Raw genomic sequence first — 19738 nt, 5'->3', positions numbered from 1 at the left:
GCTCTGGCTACCGAATCCAACATTTTCAAACTGGTGAAGTGAATTTCTGAAACAATTAACAATCAAAAACATACATTTATTCATAATGTAGTAACTTTGTTGAAAGTGCAGTAGCTCAAGGCGGAACATCAGCAGTACATTATTAATAGAACAACGAACTATGCCTCGAGTAATATATGTTTAAAGGCAACGCCTTTCTTTGAAACATCTATCCAACTGCAAACAAGCCAAACTTAAAAACATGCTACAGTTCAGCAAACAGATATTGTATTGGTTCATATTTACGTGGATAAACAATGAAAAGTTGTGCCTTTAACCGAATCTGTATAAACATGTATAGAGTGCCACAGTGCATATAGAGTGCCACAGTGACGCGTCCTAAAACTCGGATGTAAACTCCTTCCGGTTCCTTCGACAAAAAGCAATGCAATTTCTCCATAGAATTTTGGAAACTAGCTCGAAATAAGGTGTGTGGTTGAGACACATTTAAGAGACGGATCAAATTTTGTTCAGCCGGATAATATCATGTTTACCCTACTTTCATGATTTTCTAATCATAAATCTATCGATTATATTTATGATTAGAAAATTATATAAATAGGGTAGACATGTGGAGATTATCCGGCTGAACAAAACGTGATCTGTCTCTTAAACGTGTTTCAACCACAGACCTTATTTCGAGCTATTTTCCAAAATCCTATGGAGAAATTGCATTGCTTTTTGTCGAAGGAACCCATGTGCAGCTTACTTCCGGGTTTTAGGATGCATCACTGTGGCACTCTATACTTGACAGATATATTATCATTTCATAAAATAACAAGCTAACATATAATTCCAAAATTAACAACAGAGGGAAAATCCAGCACCCTGTTTAAAAGGAAATTGTTAAACATTTGTAATGCAGTTTAGCTGGAACAGAACAAGTCTTGCTGGCTGCCTTGGAGTTGTGCAGCACATCAAATAACCACATTAAATAACCTTAAGGTGGAACCCAGACAGGGAAGGGAACCACATCTCTATATTGTGCCCTGAAGCAATTTGTTTCGCAGTCCATGAGCCCGAGCAGAGCAGGGGCCTCCCCCAATGTCCATGATTACCTTCTGAATGACCTCAAAGGTATTTTTCAGTCCCTTAGGATAATCAATGTTGAGGCTGTAAAGTATGCCCATCAGCACAGCAAAGCCGGTTGGTACATCTCGCAGCTTGCGCAAAACAATGCGCCCCTCCAGGATCACAGCAACATCCGCAATATTCCTTGGTAGGGCTGCCGGCTCCCGTTCTTCTGTGACGATCAGTACGCCAACATCCACTCCGTTTACAGCTGCCGCCTCCTCTGAGTCAGTGACCTGAATTATATCAGAAAACATTGAATAACTAATCAATCAATCAACAACTTTATTAATCCCGCAAGGGGCAATTGGTTGTGAGCAGCTTATGTCATGTACAGGGAGGAACATACAGGAAGAAAAACACACAGATAGATACACCCGGGGGCAGAGATGTGGATCATTCCAATTTACACGATAAGTAGTTTCATAGCATCACAATAAATAAATAAATAAATAGTCAAGTTAAAAAACCTACCAAGAATGTATAAGTTTGAGTGCAGAGGGGATGAATGATTTTGAAAAGCGATTAGTCTTAAGAGCAGGTAGAGCATATCTACGCCCTGATGGCAACAGATGAAATTCATCTGCAAGAACATGGCCTGTCAAGGTGGGTGCTACATTAACACTAAGGAACTCATCTCTTATTAAGTTTGAAACGTACCTCGCAGAACTTGATGAAGTTGGAGGGATCCTTCATGAAATATGGCAGTCCAAGAAGTGCTGCAGACCTTCTGTTCTGGTTGGAGTTCTGCAAAAACATCAAAACAGGCATCAAGAAAAGAAACTAGACAGACCAGGGGCCTGTACTACGAAGCAGGATTTGAGGTTAGCGAGGTCACTTCAGGTTTAACCCTGGGTTTTCTGTACTACGAAGGTGGTTCACTTCTTACTGGGATAGATCAACGCGGTAACTTATGCTGAATGCCTAACCTGCTCCGGAGCAGGTTATGTTCGTGATATCAGATCAACTCGTACAAAAGCGCCGCCTACTGACCAATCACAGCATGGTGCTCGCGGATCGTAAGAACCAAGAAGTTAAAATCATAAACCGGCTAAAAGCAACACAGTTTAAACGGACAAATGCAGAAAGGACAGCTGGCAAAATATCACCGACTGTGTGAATGCTAAATGAATAGGCTTATATATCACTGCCCACCTAGAGCACGATAGATCTGACTATATTACATGTGATCTGTTACATTAATGTGTTGCTTGGATGTGTTTTTATGGCATTGTAAAGTCCAAAAGTCAACATTTATTGTAAAAAAGATAGATGTATTAATTTTCATCATAGACAACATATTTTTATCAAACAAAATATTCTGCTTCAATCCATATTTATTAGCTAGTCTTTCAAAAACTAAAATGTTCACCGAGATAAAAAATAAAAGAGTTTGGTCTCCGGCATGTAAAGACATCACTGTATTAACGGGGCGGTCTAGCAGCAATCTAACAGCAACTTCTTGACTTACTTCAGACTCCAGCAGACGGTGAATCTTTGTGTCGCGTCTCTCTCGTGCTTTGTACAACTCGAGCAGTCTTGGCAAATGCCGGTCGAGTCCAGAAAGAAAGGACTTGGGGAGGTCAGCAGCCACAAGACGCGTGAACTCAGCAGCAATCTGTAAGGACCAAAACAGAACCCCAATATTAAAACATTCAGAAGAATAGATTGCTCTCCTGTTCGTCCCTGACCCAAGATTGGACAGGGAGCGGCCCCTGCAGACACCCACTGCTCCTGGCTGCCCTTGGACGAAGGACAGCACAGATGGGTGAAAAGCAGAGCACATTTCATTGTACATGTGTTTTTGTGTTGATGTGTCGCCTCCCACTGCACGCATGTGTTGATGTGTCAAAGCTGTATGACAAATAGGGCTGCAACAAACGACTAATTTGATAATCGATTAATCTATCGATTAATGAAACGATTAATCGATTAATCGGCTCGTTAAGGTTTTAACTGTACTACTACTTATATCGATACTGCTTATCGATCCGGTCCTTTTAACGATAGTAGGCTATTAACGGTTCTTTTGACAAGAAATAAGGTAAACTAACTAAACAAATTGTGAACAAAACTAACATTGCTTTTTATTTAAATTAAATAAATAATATTTCGCATCAAAAGAAACAACAATGTTTTAACAAATCATATTAAATAATGTGATGACAGAACTGTAAACAGAATAGCTGAAACTTTAACAAAATAAATAACTCTGTTACCTCTAATCATTAACCCATGTTTTTATAACTGAGTTAACTCTGTGTGTTGCTGCTAGCATACATAACACCTGACGTGGAAACGTTACCCTTACACGATAAACTGTTATTGCACTTTTGGTAACAAGCATTGTTCACATCGAGACGGCTAAAGTTTAACCACACTTCGGAGCACGTTCTCTCAGCCATCTCCTCCTGTGTGTGTTGCATGCATGTAGCAGCTGCCTGTGTGTGTGTAAACTGCCCCGCCCCCTCGCAAGCAGGCGGGGGAGAGATCTCTCGTCTGAATTGGGAAGATCGAAAATACATTATAGACGCATTTTGTAGTCATATTGCATATTAGAAACGGAGTTGGCGACACTAAGACTGCGATATAATGTTTATGTAGCAATAATACATATGACATATGTTTTAAATGTCTCCTGTATCGATAAAAAAGAGCGATAACGTTGGAGTTTAACGGGGTGTAGAACACATGTGATGACGTCACCAACGAATCGACGACTGAATTAGTTGCCAACTAATTTGGTAATCGATTTTAACCCCTTGCACCCCTAATGACAAATAAACAATTCTTTAAAATTATTCTTCAATTATAAAGAGGGGGTGTACATGTGAAAGCTTTATACTCACTTGTCTTTCTGAAAACAATGCTGGCCATCTGCTTTCAACCTCCGCCACACGCAGCTCTACATGATCACCGCCGCAGCTCCTCCTGTTGTGAGGGACCGTTGAGCGGAACACACACACACACACACAAGTTAGACCTAACACACTTAACTATTTTTATCTACCTCTGGAACAAGCTAAACTAGTTATAAATATGTTTATTCGTCACTCATTACCGGATTAGCGAGCTGCATGAGTCTGAAACTGACTGGCTGTCGGAAGAGAGAGGAAAATAGAGCCTCCGTTTCTCCCGTGTTATTATCCAAAGTGAATCTAAACTTTTGAATGATGTACTTCATCTATAAGTAGTTAGTTTGAATGTAATAATTTGTTGTTTTGTTTGATCGGAGCATCCCTAGTAAACGCCATAGCAACCCCACCCAGTTAACCGTTGGTCATTTTGAAAGTAGCTGGCCAGGTGAAAAAGTTTGAGAACCACTGCCCTATACAAATTCCTAGTATGTGTGAAGCATGTACATGGCCAATACAGATGTTGAATCTTGAATATATCCCAGGAAACTAAACCATTCTGAAACCCCCATTTTGGCTCTTGCAACGACTGAATTCACTTGCTAGCTAACGTTAGCTAGCTACACTAACTAAGAGGGGAAACACGGCCACCGTGGCTAGTTAGGTTTAGCCTCTAATAAACGTTATACATATATAGGTACATTTGAACATTAAACTCGGAAAAAAGCAATTATTAACTCACCTTTTGTAATTCTTCTTCTAATTCTTCACAATTTCAACCGCACCGCGCAGGCTTAGTTTTCAATTTGTTCCATGAGGTGAGGGAGGATGCTGGATGCACGGGTTGACACACACAATTTTGCAGGGGCAGTGTTCTGCGCATGTGCAAAAGCTGAGCAAACTCATCATTCTGAATTGAGTGTACTATTTTAATTTCACAGACAAGTTGAATGGATTCAAACTTGACGTTTCTAGTTGTCTCAACTTTTTGGCCAAATGTAGGTGACCTGACTCACATAAATGAGTTAAAGGAACTAAAATCCAAAATATTTTTTTACAGTGTGGGGCTATTCTTTGTCGTTATATTTTCTTCTTTTTAAAGGCAATACAGTTGGCTTATTTGCCCTGCACATTTATGCAAGATTAAACATTGCACATTTTCAGTCGAAGGCCTTTCCAGAAAGTTTTATTTTTATGAGACTTTACAACATGGACTATTAGAGGGAACAGACTGAGAAATCAAAGCAGATCATTTCTCAAAAACATTTTTTATTTGTGTTAGTTTGCCAGCACTGCAAAGAAAATGAAGAACGACCCTCATGTGACAGAGGTGTCCGATGAAGGGGCCCTGCTCAAAAGGTATCGCAATGAAATTGAAGACCTGAAGCGTCAACTTCAAGAGGCAAGTATCATCTTTCCTTTTTTTCTTAAGTCTTTTTTTATTTTGATGTGCTTATCACCACAATTCTCATTTTAAATGCACTTTCTACTAACTACCCATGGGTGATCTCGCTACAGGTGTCTTCAGTCACACAGAGTACGGCCAAGGAGAAGAAATCTCTCTCCCAGGGGCTCCAAGTGAAGGATCAGCTGCAGACAGAGCAAGAGGACCGCATCAGAAACCTGACCAAACTGCTTGTCACCAGCTCAAACCTGGTTCCTTTACAAAAGGTGAATAGACTTAAAATAACGCTGGTTTCAAAGGAGACCTTTTTTTCTTCAGCATCTTAGTCATGCTTACTCTCATCCTGTTTTTCCAGGTGCCCAAACGCAGAGAAACTTGGGGAGGGAAGATGCAAGGACTTGCCCGTACGTCTCTATGTGATTCTTTCACTGGGAATAGAAAAGGCGACCTCTCCTGTCTGAGTGAGCTGTGTGAATGTAAGAAAAAGCTGATAAAATGAAAAAGTTAATGCACTCTGCAAATCATCATTCCAATCATCATTCATGATTTAAAATGAATTCAAATGATTAGTTTCATACATACATGGTATGTTTCAACAGCTGGTAAGGACTTTGATGCTCCCTGGGGGATTCCTGATGAGCCTTCAGATGAAATGGACATGAATCAGACTTCTGTGACTGTCCGAAGCTTTGCAGACAGGTGAATGTCTTAAAACTACTAATGCTTATATTACTTTTCATTTTATAGACAGCAAATGTAACTACTCTTATCATCCAGGACAGCGTAATGCTGCCTTCACACCGGACGCGATGCGATGTTTGGGGGTGGCGCGATTACATGTAAAGTCAATTCAGGGATGCGAATTCTCTCCGACGACGAGCGTGAAGCGGTGGACGCAAATTCCGCGGCGCGATTGAAGGGGGCCGCGGCAAACGCTCAAGTTCAATTTTTTGAACTCGAGTGTCATATTCGCGTGATGCGATCTCGCGGTAGCCAATCAGCGGTGAGGATCTCAGCCTGCCTTCACTGCCGTTCAACCAGAAAACATCAGCTGTTAGCAGTTAGCACTCAGAGCTCCTCATATCTGTTCAGAAACTGGACGAAAGTTAAACAAGTACAAACCACAGACTGTCTGTGTCATGGCGAATACAGTCGCTGGTTTATTTATGTCTTTAGACCGTTGTTATGAGTGTGGACGGTCGGAGCATATACTGCATTAGCTTAGCCTGGTCGATGCGATCTTCATTCAGAAAACGTCTATCTGCAGACTTGTCAAAGCATTAATTCATGGTTTTTACTAACCGGTATCAGTATGTTGTTACTTCGGCATCATTTAGAAACGTGTATTACTAGTTAATACACGTATATTATTAGTTTTTTTTTTTTTCTCATACTGATATTCTGAACAATCTGTGCTATTGTATTAGCTGTAAAGTGTCTCTACTGTAGGCTATTTTTATTATATGTACAGTACTTTGGCTCGACCAAAAATCGTTTATAAATGTGCTATATAGATAAAACTAGATTTGATAAGTTGTGACCACTTTATCATGAGTTGAAGCTTGATATCCCTCGTTTTCTTCTATGATCATATTCAGGTTCATATTAGTATGTAGTGCCTCTACAGGGACATGTCTCCATGCTTTAATGTTCAAAAAGCTCTTTATTTTTCTCATACTGCCTGTGCTTAGAGGTGCAACAACATATTTTGGTCATGTTTCTTATGCGGTCCTCAACTAATCGACCAATTAATCGATTAAAATAGATGACCAAATTAGTTGCCCACTAATTCAGTCGTTGATTCGTTCGGTCTGTTGTTACTCTCTGTTTGCGGAGCTGGCCAGGTCACTCGGGGAAGAAAAAAAACATTCGAAAAAATGGAGGAGGCGTAGAGAAGCACGGTCCGAATAAAATCTTGAACAGCGTGGGAGCACTTCACTTTAAACAACAGTAAAAAGTGTGTTCCCTGCGAACTGTGTAAAATGTAACTTGCACATGGGAGCACCACAGTGATGCGTGAACATCTCAAACGTAAAAAGAAAAAACACCCGATCAAGATCCCTCCGCTTCACGTCGGTCTCTGTGATCATACTGTCTGTGTTTTCTTTCCCCTATAATGACTGCACATTATCCGGCTTATTACACGGCCAAATACCAAACTAACTAACAACTAGCTTGACTTATTTAAACTATGCCAATTTATTAATTCAGCTATTTCAAAGTGATTGCACATTTGCAGAAAATAGGTCGGGTTGAGACACTGTGCTGTATTTATGTGTGTTTGTAAGGAAGTGTAACTGCAGAGACAATCTACATATTGGTTGTAGCAAAGTCTGTTATCACTTTTTGCTTGTGATTCACAATTTTATTTTTTATAATTTGTTATAATCAGGGCTGCACATAACTGGTGCGCAGGTGCGCATGCGCACCTCCGCCAAAAAAAGAGCACCGGGTCATTTGAAACAAAGCGCACTTGCGTACCAACATTGAGAGAGGGAGAGAGAGAAGAGAAAAGAGAGAATAGAGGAGAGAAGAGAGGAGAGAGAGAGAGAGAGAGAGAGAGAGAGAGAAAGATATTTGCGAGTTGCATATGAACTCGGGGCAGGCCCGTAGCACTGGCTAGATGTTCGCCAAGGGCGCCAGATCTGTGGAGGCGCTGCGCTGGCAGTTCTGGGAGGGAAAAAAACATTTTGACCGTTGGGGCTCATCCTAATTTTCTGCCTTGATGTAACAATATTCATAATTAAGTAAATGTAACACCCTTTTCACCCCGGTTACACGTTTCATTTGCCCTGTACGATGGGCGCTGTAAGTGATGAAAATGGGGGATGTTGGCTTATCTGGCGCCCGCAGCTCACAGACAAAATGCGAGGGAGAGAGGGAGGGTGCACCGGTACCAGCGCTGTTGTTATTAGAATCTGGTGCTAGCTGCTCTAACGGTAGAAGAAGATGTTTCTACAATGATGTGGAGGGAGAGTCCTCTCCAGTCAGACTGATAACTACAGCTCAGTGAGGTAAAGGACTCTTATGGCACGTTTCCACTGCAGCGGGGTAGCCCCGTTTAAGCGTCCTCGCTCTGGCCTCGGGCTGCCTCGCTGGCCGGCCCAGGCCGTGGCGCATTTCCATTACAGTTTAGGACCTGGGGTAGCAACGCAGTGTAGGCGGGGCGATCGGCTTTGTTTTTGTTCACATTTCGAGTTGTTCCGTCGAGCTCCCGCTGGATTTGATCATCCCCAATGAGATGAAGGAACGTCGTCACCTCCTCGGTCGACCACGGTGTGCTTTTCTTAGAAGTAGCCATTTTTGTAGCTCCTCCGTTTACAAAATGCTGTGTATAAAAATGCTGCAAGCTTGCTTCTAGATATATATGCGACGCTAGGGATGAACTCGCACGCAATATTGTGACGATTCTCTCTGACCAATCAGCAGTCTAGAGTGTTGACGTCACTAGTTCAGCCCAGGCCCTGGTCTGAGGGAACCACGATTTTATGAGGCCGGAAAAAGAACCCGCTGGCCGGTACTAGGCTATAGGGAAACGCCACCAAAAACCGGCCTGGCCGCTTGAGGACGGTTAAGGACGCTTAAACGGGGCTACCCGCTGCAGTGGAAACGCGCCATTAGTCTAAGTTCAAACGGTTTGGTCGCAATTTATGTAAACACATATTTCCAAGGCACTCCTTTATAATTATTGGGATAAACAGGTTTGAAATCATTCCAATGTATACTATAGGACAGTAACCAAAAATATCGTTTAAAACTGGAGAGATAAAAAAAAATGCATAAATAAATGTTAAGGTAAAATAAGATATGAATGAAAAAACACAAATAAAATAAGTTACATTTGTTATTGGCTATGGTAGGTTATTGGTGATGTTCACATACTTATTTGATTACATCCACTTGTCTAAGATGACAACAGAGACTTTCGACCCAAAACCAGCTGTTGACTTGTGGATGCAAGCAGCTAATCGCAGACTCAACCAGAGAGAAAGTAGTAGGCCTACATCATCAGCTACCATGTCTGACAGAGAGGAAGACAGTGAGGAGAACAGTGAGGAGGGTAGTGATGACAGCTTGTAGGATTACTGCTCGTGCTAATGTTGTCTTGTGTTCACCTCTGCATGTGTGTTCTGTGTTCACCTCTGCATGTGTGTTCTGTGTTCACCTCTGCATGTGTGTTCAGTGTTCACCTCTGCATGTGTGTTCTGTGTTCACCTCTGCATGTGTGTTCTGTGTTCACCTCTGCATGTGTGTTCTGTGTTCACCTCTGCATGTGTGTTCTGTGTTCACCTCTGCATGTGTGTTCTGTGTGCACCTCTGCATGTGTGTTCTGTGTGCACCTCTGCATGTGTGTTCTGTGTGCACCTCTGTGTGTTCAGTGCCGTGTGTCTGGCAAATAAAGTCAAGACCCCCTCAAAAGTTACGGTTTATTTCATTTTAAGGATGAGCACCAAGCAACATCTCCAGGTGCTCCTTTGAGAACCAGGGCAAAAAAGTTATGTGCACCCCTGGTTATAATGTATTATTTATAACGGCTCAGGTCCATTAAAGCATTACAAAAAAAAAAAAACAGTTAGGTTAGTTATAAACAATGATAACTAACCTAACTGTGTGCATGAGGGAAAGGAAAACCCCAAAAAGCATTATCGGGCCGCTTTTAATAAAGTATGAGGTTTAACGGTTCATTTGGAAACTTTCATTACACTTATTTTTGTTTCATATCTGCTCAAGCTGTCACTTTATCCTGACAGTAGTGCATGAGAAATAATCTGCCACCTCCCACCACGTTTTCAACCATTTTTCTGATCAGTCAAACTGGACAGCTCTGCTGAAATATGGTAAAAAAAAAGACATGGCCTGCCTCTCACCTCAAATGGTTTGAGAAACCTATTTTAGTGTACGGTTTAGCTGGTGAATTGGATCTTTTGGTTTTTGTCAGTCTGAAGGGAGGTACATGATTTTCAAATGTTGTTGAACACATTTAGTCATCTGTATGTCATACCTTTTTATTTTTCAGCCCCAAAGACTTTGTGTCTCCAGCCCGTATGCACGAGCTTTCTGGGAGAGTCTCCTTCTTAATGATGCAGCTGGAGATGGAGGCCCAACAGAAAAAAGATGCCCTCGACAAATTACAGTCAACAGAACTGAGGGCAGCGCAGCTGGAGCTGGAGCTGCAGATGGAGGCCGAACAGAAAGTAAAGGCCCTGGAACAGGTGGAGATTTTGGGCGGCAGATTGGCAGACATTGGGAGTCACAATGAGGACCAGAGCAACACTCAGGTATGCTGTGTTTAGATATACCTCCTCTCTGGCCTAGTAGAGAAATCCATTATTACACATGAGAGAATCGCCATAGCTAGCCATCATGCTCATGGCTTGGTTATTTTAGCTCCTTTTTTTTTGAAGGACAATCATAGGTTCACAATTGTGACAATGATTTTCCTTCCATTTTCATTTTTTACCACTTAGTAAAAAAACATTACAAGCCCTCACCCATCCCCTCTCACCTCGATAGCCGATGGAGATATAGATTTAATCAAAGAAGCACATTGATTCCATGTTATCAAAGAACATATAAAATGTAAATACATACTGTATACGTTAATACAAAGATGAATACGTGGGTTGATTAAAAAAAAAAGAAAGAAAGGTAAAGTATAGGAAAATAAATGGCATTAGGTCATTTACACTATTTGGTTGGGAGCAGCGTTTCCGCCAGTGGGGCGTCTTGCCGTCATTTGACGTCCTTATTCAGCTCGGGACGCCCTGAACGCGAGCCGAGGGCGTCCAAAAATATTAATAATTCGAGAGAAGATCGAGAGTTTTTATCGCTTGAAATGACGAAAAGGAAAAAGGACAAGGACATCCCTCTGTTGGAGAGACAAAGGAGTCTAGTGGGATTCTTTTCGGAGTATTGAAGATCGTTTCCCCGACATCGGCGTTGCTTGCTACAGGACAACACGGAACGTGCGCAATTTAGGCGCGATGAGCGGTGCTAGTGGAGCACGCGCGTTGAGCTGCGAGCACCAGAGCCTCGCAGCGGCGAAACTGAGGCTCCGTGGTAAACTGGTAACATGAAGAGCCGTTTGGTAGCCGAAACAGCCGGCACTTTATCCGGCTCACTAACGTAAAAAGATAGTATCTATAAGGGACGGCTCAAGTCAAAATTCACCCGCTCTCGGGGTGGACGCCCTCTCAGCCCTGGTCTGGCGGAAACACTGGTTGGGAGTGTATGGATGTTGTTGAAATAGTCTATAAAGCACTGCCATTTCTTATAGAAACAGTCTACTGAGAGTACATTTGATCTTGTCCAGTTTGAGAAAGAACAATAGGTCTTTGAGCCAAATGGAGGACGATGCGGTGCTTATTGGAGTTTTTAGCCGCCTTTAAAACTAATCTTCAAACCTTGTTTTCCAGATGAAAAAAAAGTTTGCCGAGACGATCCATCTGTGTGAAAGCCTGTCTACAGAGATGGTAAGGCTTGATGGAGCTCCTGTGACACAACTCATTCTACAGCGCAGCTTATTTTGCATCTGAAATCTGAGAAAAGGATGTATTTATGATTGTAATGTTCAGTATTTAGGTATGTGATGTTATATAGGTTGTGGAGAAACTCCCAAGGATATCAGATTTGTTCATCCCAGGCTAAATGAAGGAATATTTCAAACTATCTAAAAAATGAAATGTTCGTATTCTCTTTGCAGCTATCTCGGTTTGCATCACTGCTTTTATTTATTCGTTTGTTTATATTTTTAGCTGCATAGAGGGAAGCCTGCAAAAGCTCATTTTAAGAGTATAATGACGATAAAGATCCTCTGATTTGAAATTTACCTAACTTTTTTTAAGACCCAAACAAACCATTTTATATATTCATGTTGCACAGCGAAACAATTTTTTATACCCTTTCCACACAGATAATTTGTTAAGCATGATACTAGCAGTTACAAACAAACAACATTAGGGCAATGTGTTTCACTTGGAAATGTTTACTGCATTAAATGGTACGCTTACAGGACAAGGTGCTTCTTGAACGGAAATATCTGAAGAATGAGCTGGGGATGTTCCTTGAGCAAATAAAAATACTGGATAAGGAGAAAGCGTCTCTCTCTCAGGAACTGGAGGAGAAGAGAGAGGTGGACGAGTTCAAGGCTCTAGAGGACGAGTGCAGGAAAGACCAAGAGGTAATTCATTTGATTCCATTCAGACTCCACAGATACCCCTTTCCCTCCAAACCACTGCAGTGTTTCCCCTAGGTTTACTGCCTTGGCAGGGTGCTGCTCGGGTACCCCCCCAACACGGGGGTGCCCGGAAAAAATGTTTTCCTCTGGAGCAGAGAGAGGAGCTGTGGATTATTGTTATTGATATCGTACAGTAACAAAGTATTTGTACATTATAAAGTACAGTGTTACACTGTACTTTATTACTTTTATTCAAACTGTATTCCCTTATCATGTAGACTACACTTCTTCCTTTCATTGATACATTTAAATCACCTGACTACACTTGCTGGAGGCAGCTCCACCTCATCTGATCTCTGATATGAAAGCAATCGTGTTATGATCATATTGAGCTATTGGTGTGAGTCTAACATTAAACAAGCAGTCTGTTTGTCATACATTGCTGACGATACATTTTAAGTGGCAATTTGTTGAGTCACTGCCGCTAAATGCCGGTAGCATCAAGCTAGCAAATCCTGCATTAGCCTCACATCAACAGGTGTAGACAGAACATCCAATTATCCTGAGCCAATTTACTGAATAAACCAACTCACATCTCCTGTCTTTTTTTTCAACTCATTAGACTATTCTTCTGCTGGCGTTTCCTTGTTGTTTTCTGTCAAATTCAATACTGTAGTTCAAAACCGCGGTACCTGCTCACCATCTGTGAGCTATTTTTAGAATGCGCACGCTACGTTCGGTGCGCGTCCACCTGGGCAGGCTGTGTGTGTCCTTCTCCCGTGACGATAACGGCTTGCTTGCGGTTAAAAAATAATAATAAACGAATTTGAAACTGGGGGCGCCACAAACCGGCAGAGCTTGGGGGAATAATGCAGATTTGTTTGACTTTTTTACACTTTGTTGAAAAAGTGAGCAAGAATCCCAGAACCACACTGGAAGACCTAGTCCACGGGTGGCCAACCCGCGGCTCTCGAGCCGCATGTGGCTCTCGAGCCGCATGTGGCTCTTTGCCTAGTTTCATGCGGCTCTTCAGTCGCATGTGGCTCTTTGCCTAGTTTCATGCGGCTCTTCAGTTCATATCGAATTGTGTGAGTTTGGGGGAGAGACACTGACTCCTGACTAGTGTTGCACGGTGTAGCAATACTTGAAAGGCACCCGCGATACCCTGCCGTTAAAAAAACGTTACGATTCCTCCGTTTCATTAGTATCGGTACTTTAAGAATGACGGGGGAAAGTACTCCGGTGAGAAAGCGCCGTTTTACTAAGAGCCGTGTGTGTTCAGCGCTCTGCTTCCATATGCTTCCACTCCCTGCACTGCAGCCATGCCTGCAGTCCCTCCCTCTCAAGCACGCTCTAAGTCCCTCCCCTCTCTCGTGCACGCGCTAGCTGCCAAAGCATGTGAGAAAACGAGAAGCATGGCTGCAAGTGGGAGTGCAACTGCCGCTGCGCAAAATGTGCAAAAAGTATTTGAGCTATATCTCTGACAGTGAGGGCAAGCCTACGGACACCACGAGGCCTGTCTGTAAGAAATGTATTAATTTTATTTAATACGAATTCTTGTCATTTATTTTATTTATTGTTCTCATTGTTTAAAAGTTTGTGTTATGGTTCTGGTGTGACATAAAGCACAATAATTAAATGTAAGACTGTTTCCCTTTTTTTTTTAAAAAGTATCGAAAAACAATCGGAATCGCAATTCTTGACTTGGTATCGAAACCAAAATGTTGGTACCGTGACAACACTACTCCTGACAGTTAAACCTGATATTTAGTAGGTCTGTTAAGTATTGAATGCTGATAATTCTGATGAATTTTGGCCGGTCAAAGTTGTTTGGGCTCGGTTAAAATCGCTCCGTTACTTTCGTCCCGTGTTACTTTCGTCCCGGTTACGTGTGTATGTGTGGTGTCAGTATGAGAGGATGACAGCGTGTCTAATTTTGATGTGGCCCAAGAGCCAATCACAATAATACCTGCGATGCAGTGAACCAATCACCTTTGAGGGGGGGCAAACCTATCGTTGATTAAACACTATCCAGTGTTTCCCCTACCATTATCTTGGAGGGGTGCTGCGCCCCGCCAACGGAGCCCCGCGCCCCCCCTGAAATTCAAGGTGTTTAAAAAATATATATCATTTTTTTTTTTAAATATAAAAAACCAAATTGCAAATAATCTATAACTACTGTCACTTTTCACATTGAACATGTGCTCTTTTATTAAAAAAACTAAACGCTTTCATTTTAAGTTGTGAGTTTAGTGTTTTTGACCCTAAGAAACACTGATGCATTAATCAATAACAATAATCCACAGCTCCTCTCTCTGCTCCAGAGGATTTAAAACATATATATCCCAATGCCACAAAAATGCATCAGTGACGTGGTTGAAATCTTGTCTCCAGAAAACAAAAAACTGAAACAAGCGGTATCAGTGACTGTGTGTTTGATGTGGCTCTTTGCAGTAACATAGAAAACATGTGGCTCTTAACCTCTGACTGGTTGGCCACCCCTGACCTAGTCAATGACCTGCAGAGAGCTGGGACCAAAGTAACAAAGGCTACCATCAGTAACACACTACGCCGCCAGGGACTCAAATTCTGCAGTGCCAGACGTGTCCCCCTGCTTAAGCCAGTACATGTCCAGGCCCGTCTGAAGTTTGCTAGAGAGCATTTAGATGATCCAGAAGAGGATTGGGAGAATGCCATATGGTCAGATGAAACCAAAATAGAACTTTTTGGTAAAAACTCAACTAGACGTGTTTGGAGGAGAAAGAATGCTGAGTTGCATCCAAAGAACACCATACCTACTGTGAAACATGGGGGTGGAAACATCATGCTTTGTGGCTGTTTTTCTGCAAAGGGACCAGGACGACTGATCCGTGTAAAGGAAAGAATGAATGGGGCCGTGTATCGTGAGATTTTGAGTGACAACCTCCTTCCATCAGCAAGGGCATTGAAGATGAAACGTGGCTGGGTCTTTCAGCATGACAATGATCCCAAACACACCGCCCGGGCAACCAGGGCTTCGTAAGAAGCATTTCAAGGTCCTGGAGTGGCCTAGCCAGTCTCCAGATCTCAACCCCATAGAAAATCTTTGGAGGGAGTTGAAAGTCTGTGTTGCCCAGCGACAGCCCCAAAACATCACTGCTCTAGAGGAGATCTGCATGGAGGAATGGGCCAAAATACCAGCAACAGTGTGTGACAACCTTGTGAAGACTTACAGAAAACGTTTGACCTCTGTCATTGCCAACAAAGGGTATATAACAAAGTATTGAGATGAACTTTTGTTATTGACCAAATACTTATTTTCCACCATAATTTGCAAATAAATTCTTTAAAAATCAAAAAATCAAAAAAAAATTCTTTTTTTTTTCTTTTTCTCCTTTTGTCTAATAGTTGAGGTATACCTAGGATAAAAATTACAGGCCTCATCTTTTTAAGTGGGAGAACTTGCACAATTGGTGGCTAACTAAATACTTTTTTGCCCCACTATTGGATAAATAACATAGGCGTTTAGTTTATTTAATAAAAGAAAATGGGAAAAGTGACCGTAGATAGATTACTTCAGTTGCAATTTGGTGCTATATATATATAGCTTAAAAAAAACACTTTGAATTTCAGGCGGGGCTCCGTTGGCAGGGCGCAGCGCCCCGCCAAGACAATGGTAGGGGAAACACTGCACTGCCAGTTTAGGCTCAAAGCTTGTGCTTTTCTGGTTCCAAAGCAGTTCTTCTTTTTATCCCCAGTTGTGTTTCCACTGCCCTGAGCCCGACTGGTGCTGTGTCTTGAAATCACCATTTACGTTGCTGATTTTCTCCCCAACGCCGCTCACAAAAACTGCGTTGGGTCGATGTTCTATTAATCAGGGTTCGTGCGGGTGCTGGAAATCCTTGAAAATGCTTGAAATTTAATGTGGTGTTTTCAAGGTGCTTGGATTTTGGGAATGGTGCTTGGATTTGGGACAAAGTGCTTGACATTGTAAATGCTTTACTTGTACAATAAATTGCTGTCTGACTGAATAGTTTGCTCTTTTTCGTGACGTTCTTGGTTCTTGATGGGCAGTCCAGTGGGGCTAGATAATAACCGGTTTTCGGGCCAAAGAGCCGGTCCTGCTGCGGTGGAAACGGGAAGAACCGGTGCTTAATCGGACACTAGCCCCGAAATAGCCTTGGAACTGCTTTGATGGGAAAGAGGCAATAAACCCCTTCCCATCAAGCCGATTGTAGTTCTAGCTCCGCGCTACGGCTCTTTTGGTTCGGAAGTGGCTCGCCTTTTTTGCCGCAGTTGTGTCTCCACCGGCCAGAGCCCGATTGGTGCTACGTTATGACTAGACCGTTTATTTAGCTGATTTTCTCTGCAGCGCCACTCACAACAACAACAATGGAGGACTGCGTCGGGTCAAGGCTCATGCTGTTTTTAATCGTACTAAGACAGATTAAATTAATGTACGACTTATCCAACGTTAAACTCTTCTCGAGTCCATGGGTTCATTGTTTACCAATGTGGTTCAAAGGCATTTACCGACCGCTGCAGTGATACGCTGCTCATCCACCGGAGTTTAGTCTACTGTTTACTTAAGGCTGCTGGAAAGCAGTAACTCACTGTCACACAAGCAACATCCACTGATGCATATCCTCCATCCCCATAAGTGAATGTGTTTCAGTCTGAATTGACCCTGTTTCGCATCACAACGCTGTTATTAAAGTTTCTCTGGTATTAGACAGGGGATGTAACATAGCAACCAAAGCTAAACTGACTGTCTTGACTACTTGTTGCTATCCTATTGTGGCATAAGCCGTTTTCTACAGGCACATTTTACCGGCCACTGAGGCAGTGTGCTTCTCATCACCACAGTCAATAATGGCGAACGGATGGTCATTAAAAGTAAGATAACTATAAACTGCATCACACTATGCCTGGTTAGTGTTGTGTGACTATATATATGTGTGTTTTTTTTATACGTTTGTGGTCATGTTCTGGTCACTTTGCTCAGCGCTACTGCTTGTTACAACTTTTCTTCTCTTCGCCATACTTGCCATGAACTGTTATTGCTCAAGTTAATCTGACCTAGCCTCGTATTTGGTTCTTGACGAGCAGTTTTTTTTGGTGCCAGAAGAACCGGTTTTAGTCGCCAAGAGCCGGTTCCACTACGGGGGAAACAAGGAAGAAATGGTTCGCCTTGAACCGGTTTAATGAGAAAGGGGTATTACGATGCTTGGACTGTAAAGTTGGGTGTTGGGCTTTCATTCATTTCACCTTCTGTTCATTTTGTTTGTGTGAACAGAATGAGTTGCAAAATGAAATGGCCAACTTGAAGAAGACTGTTGAAGCCTCTGAGCTTCAGTGTCTGGATCTGCAGGTAAGACAACATGCCCCAAGTGTAGACTTTTTGGGTTATTTGGAAATATATGATTTGTATTCTTCATATAACTATTACAAGCCGCACTTTGTTGTTGCAATTTTGTTAAATAGTATTTTAACTTTTGTGTTTACAAGAACAAACTGCAAACTCTGACTGTTGAGCTGAAGAAGAAAACTGAATTTGCACTGGAACTTCAGAGTATGGTATGTGTTGTCCCATTTGAACATCGTAAAGTTGCAACATCTAGCTTCTCTTTTGACAAATTGTTATAGTTATCTACATTTAGCCGATTCCTTAAGGCACGTAATGTGTGGTTATAATCTACAAGCAAACATGATTATTACCAGGGACATTTAGGTGAGATGTCTTTGGTTAAAATGTCTGCAGTATGGTATTTCTGAGCTTTAAATGCATTTACAAAAACATTTGTACACAATTCTGATTGGATTTATTCGCCTAAATACTTAATTATTCTGTTTGCATGGCAAATTAGTATTACAAGGCAAATATAATCTTTCAGAATAGGATCAAGGCTTTGGAATAAAATAGACAAAGGTAATTCAAAGTGTTTAAATTAAACATATACAGAAATGGATGTTCTTTTGGTGGGGGTGTGTGTGTGTAATAAACCTTGAACTGTGTCATAAGCTAATCTGTGTTCGCTTCCTAAATAATGGTAGGAAAATTAGGAAAGGCCAAATATTTTTCACAACAAGTGTGCTATGCTTAAAAAAGGAGTTTAGACTGTGAACTGCTTAAGATCTGAGTTGTTTGCATGTGACATATTGAGCTGACTTAGGCTGTGATGTTTCCCTCCTTGCAGAGCGGTAAGGACCTAGTGCAGGAGGTGGAGAAGCTGCAACGCTCTCTGGGTGACGCTGAGGGCCTCAGCAGGGATACAAAGAAGGAGTGGGCTGTCCTGCGCAGTGAACACATGGCTGTGGAGGAGATGAATGTATGTGGGAAAAAATGAACTATCACTTAGGGGTGCGTTCACACCTGCCTTGTATAGTCCGGTTGAATCGAACCCTGGTGCGTTTAGCCACTTGGTGCGGTTCATTTGGGTCGGTGTGAACACAGTCCGAGACCTCTGAAGTGAACTAAACAACCGGACTCTGGTCCGCTAAAATAGGTGGTCTCGGAGCGCTTGCTTGCGAACTCTGGAGCGTTTCATTGCTGGTGTGAACGCAGTCCGCACCAAAACACAGGAAGCGTAGTATTTACGTGTCACAAGAACGCGGATGTTTTCAAAATCTTTAGCGAAAGAGTCTTTCAAGACATCCGCGGTTGTTTAGTTAAAGAGTGAAGCAGAATGAAGTGTTGAACAGTGTTGTGTAAAGTAAAAATTCTCCGTCAGCTACATAAAAGTAAGAACACCTGTCGTCTGTGAAACCTCCTCCTGACTGCAGAACGTCTCATTATATGTTATAATGTTTTTTAACGGACGTTGTCTGATTATATAATCATATGCGCGGGCCGCTAGTGTCTGTTGATCTCCAGATTAACAGCCGCATGAGAATAACCTGCCGAAAGTGCCGATGCTCCATGGCGGAGGCTCCGGTAGAAATTGCCGGGATTTGCGTTTTTACCCCCTTAATGTCTGACCAATGGTTGAACAGCATTTCCGTGCACATGACTTGTGTTTAAAGTTTATAGTCCGTTTGAGTTTTGCCTGTGTGAACGCAAACCGAACCTTCTGAAAAATGAAACAATGTTACAAACTGTCGTCTGGTGCGCACCTGAGAAGCTGACTATTAGGTTTGAATGCACCCTTAAAATGTTAAAGGTGTTTTGAATAAACCTATGGCTGATTTGGTACCACTTTACAATAAGGCTAC

At 42.1% G+C, this 19738-nt stretch overlaps 1 protein-coding gene and 1 long non-coding RNA gene across 10 annotated transcripts in view; one reads left to right on the top strand and one right to left on the bottom strand.

Moving 5' to 3' along the window:
- cenpe (centromere protein E) overlaps positions 1 to 19738 on the top strand; it is an 83041-nt gene that overhangs the window by 8727 nt on the left and 54576 nt on the right. For 8 of the 9 annotated variants that reach the window (XM_034204573.1, XM_034204577.1, XM_034204572.1 and 5 more), the window contains exons 12-21: positions 5248 to 5367; positions 5484 to 5636; positions 5726 to 5846; positions 5970 to 6069; positions 10388 to 10649; positions 11787 to 11843; positions 12383 to 12550; positions 17823 to 17897; positions 18035 to 18103; positions 18724 to 18855. In XM_034204573.1, the coding sequence (XP_034060464.1) occupies positions 5248 to 5367; positions 5484 to 5636; positions 5726 to 5846; positions 5970 to 6069; positions 10388 to 10649; positions 11787 to 11843; positions 12383 to 12550; positions 17823 to 17897; positions 18035 to 18103; positions 18724 to 18855 (1257 nt within the window). The remainder of the gene's footprint in view (positions 1 to 5247; positions 5368 to 5483; positions 5637 to 5725; positions 5847 to 5969; positions 6070 to 10387; positions 10650 to 11786; positions 11844 to 12382; positions 12551 to 17822; positions 17898 to 18034; positions 18104 to 18723; positions 18856 to 19738) is intronic. The other variant, XM_034204574.1, reaches the window with a different exon arrangement.
- On the bottom strand, positions 684 to 5006 carry LOC117538690. The gene is made up of 5 exons (XR_004567893.1): positions 4708 to 5006; positions 3960 to 4041; positions 2582 to 2728; positions 1771 to 1857; positions 684 to 1346 (listed from the first exon to the last, which is right to left on the bottom strand). It is a non-coding gene; the product is annotated as an uncharacterized LOC117538690 (long non-coding RNA).

The sequence above is a fragment of the Gymnodraco acuticeps genome, unplaced genomic scaffold, assembly GCF_902827175.1.
Source record: "Gymnodraco acuticeps unplaced genomic scaffold, fGymAcu1.1, whole genome shotgun sequence".
In the NCBI taxonomy this organism is placed as follows: domain Eukaryota; kingdom Metazoa; phylum Chordata; class Actinopteri; order Perciformes; family Bathydraconidae; genus Gymnodraco; species Gymnodraco acuticeps.
Note: the sequence above shows the minus strand (reverse complement) of the source record. Positions and strands in the feature narration are given on the sequence as shown.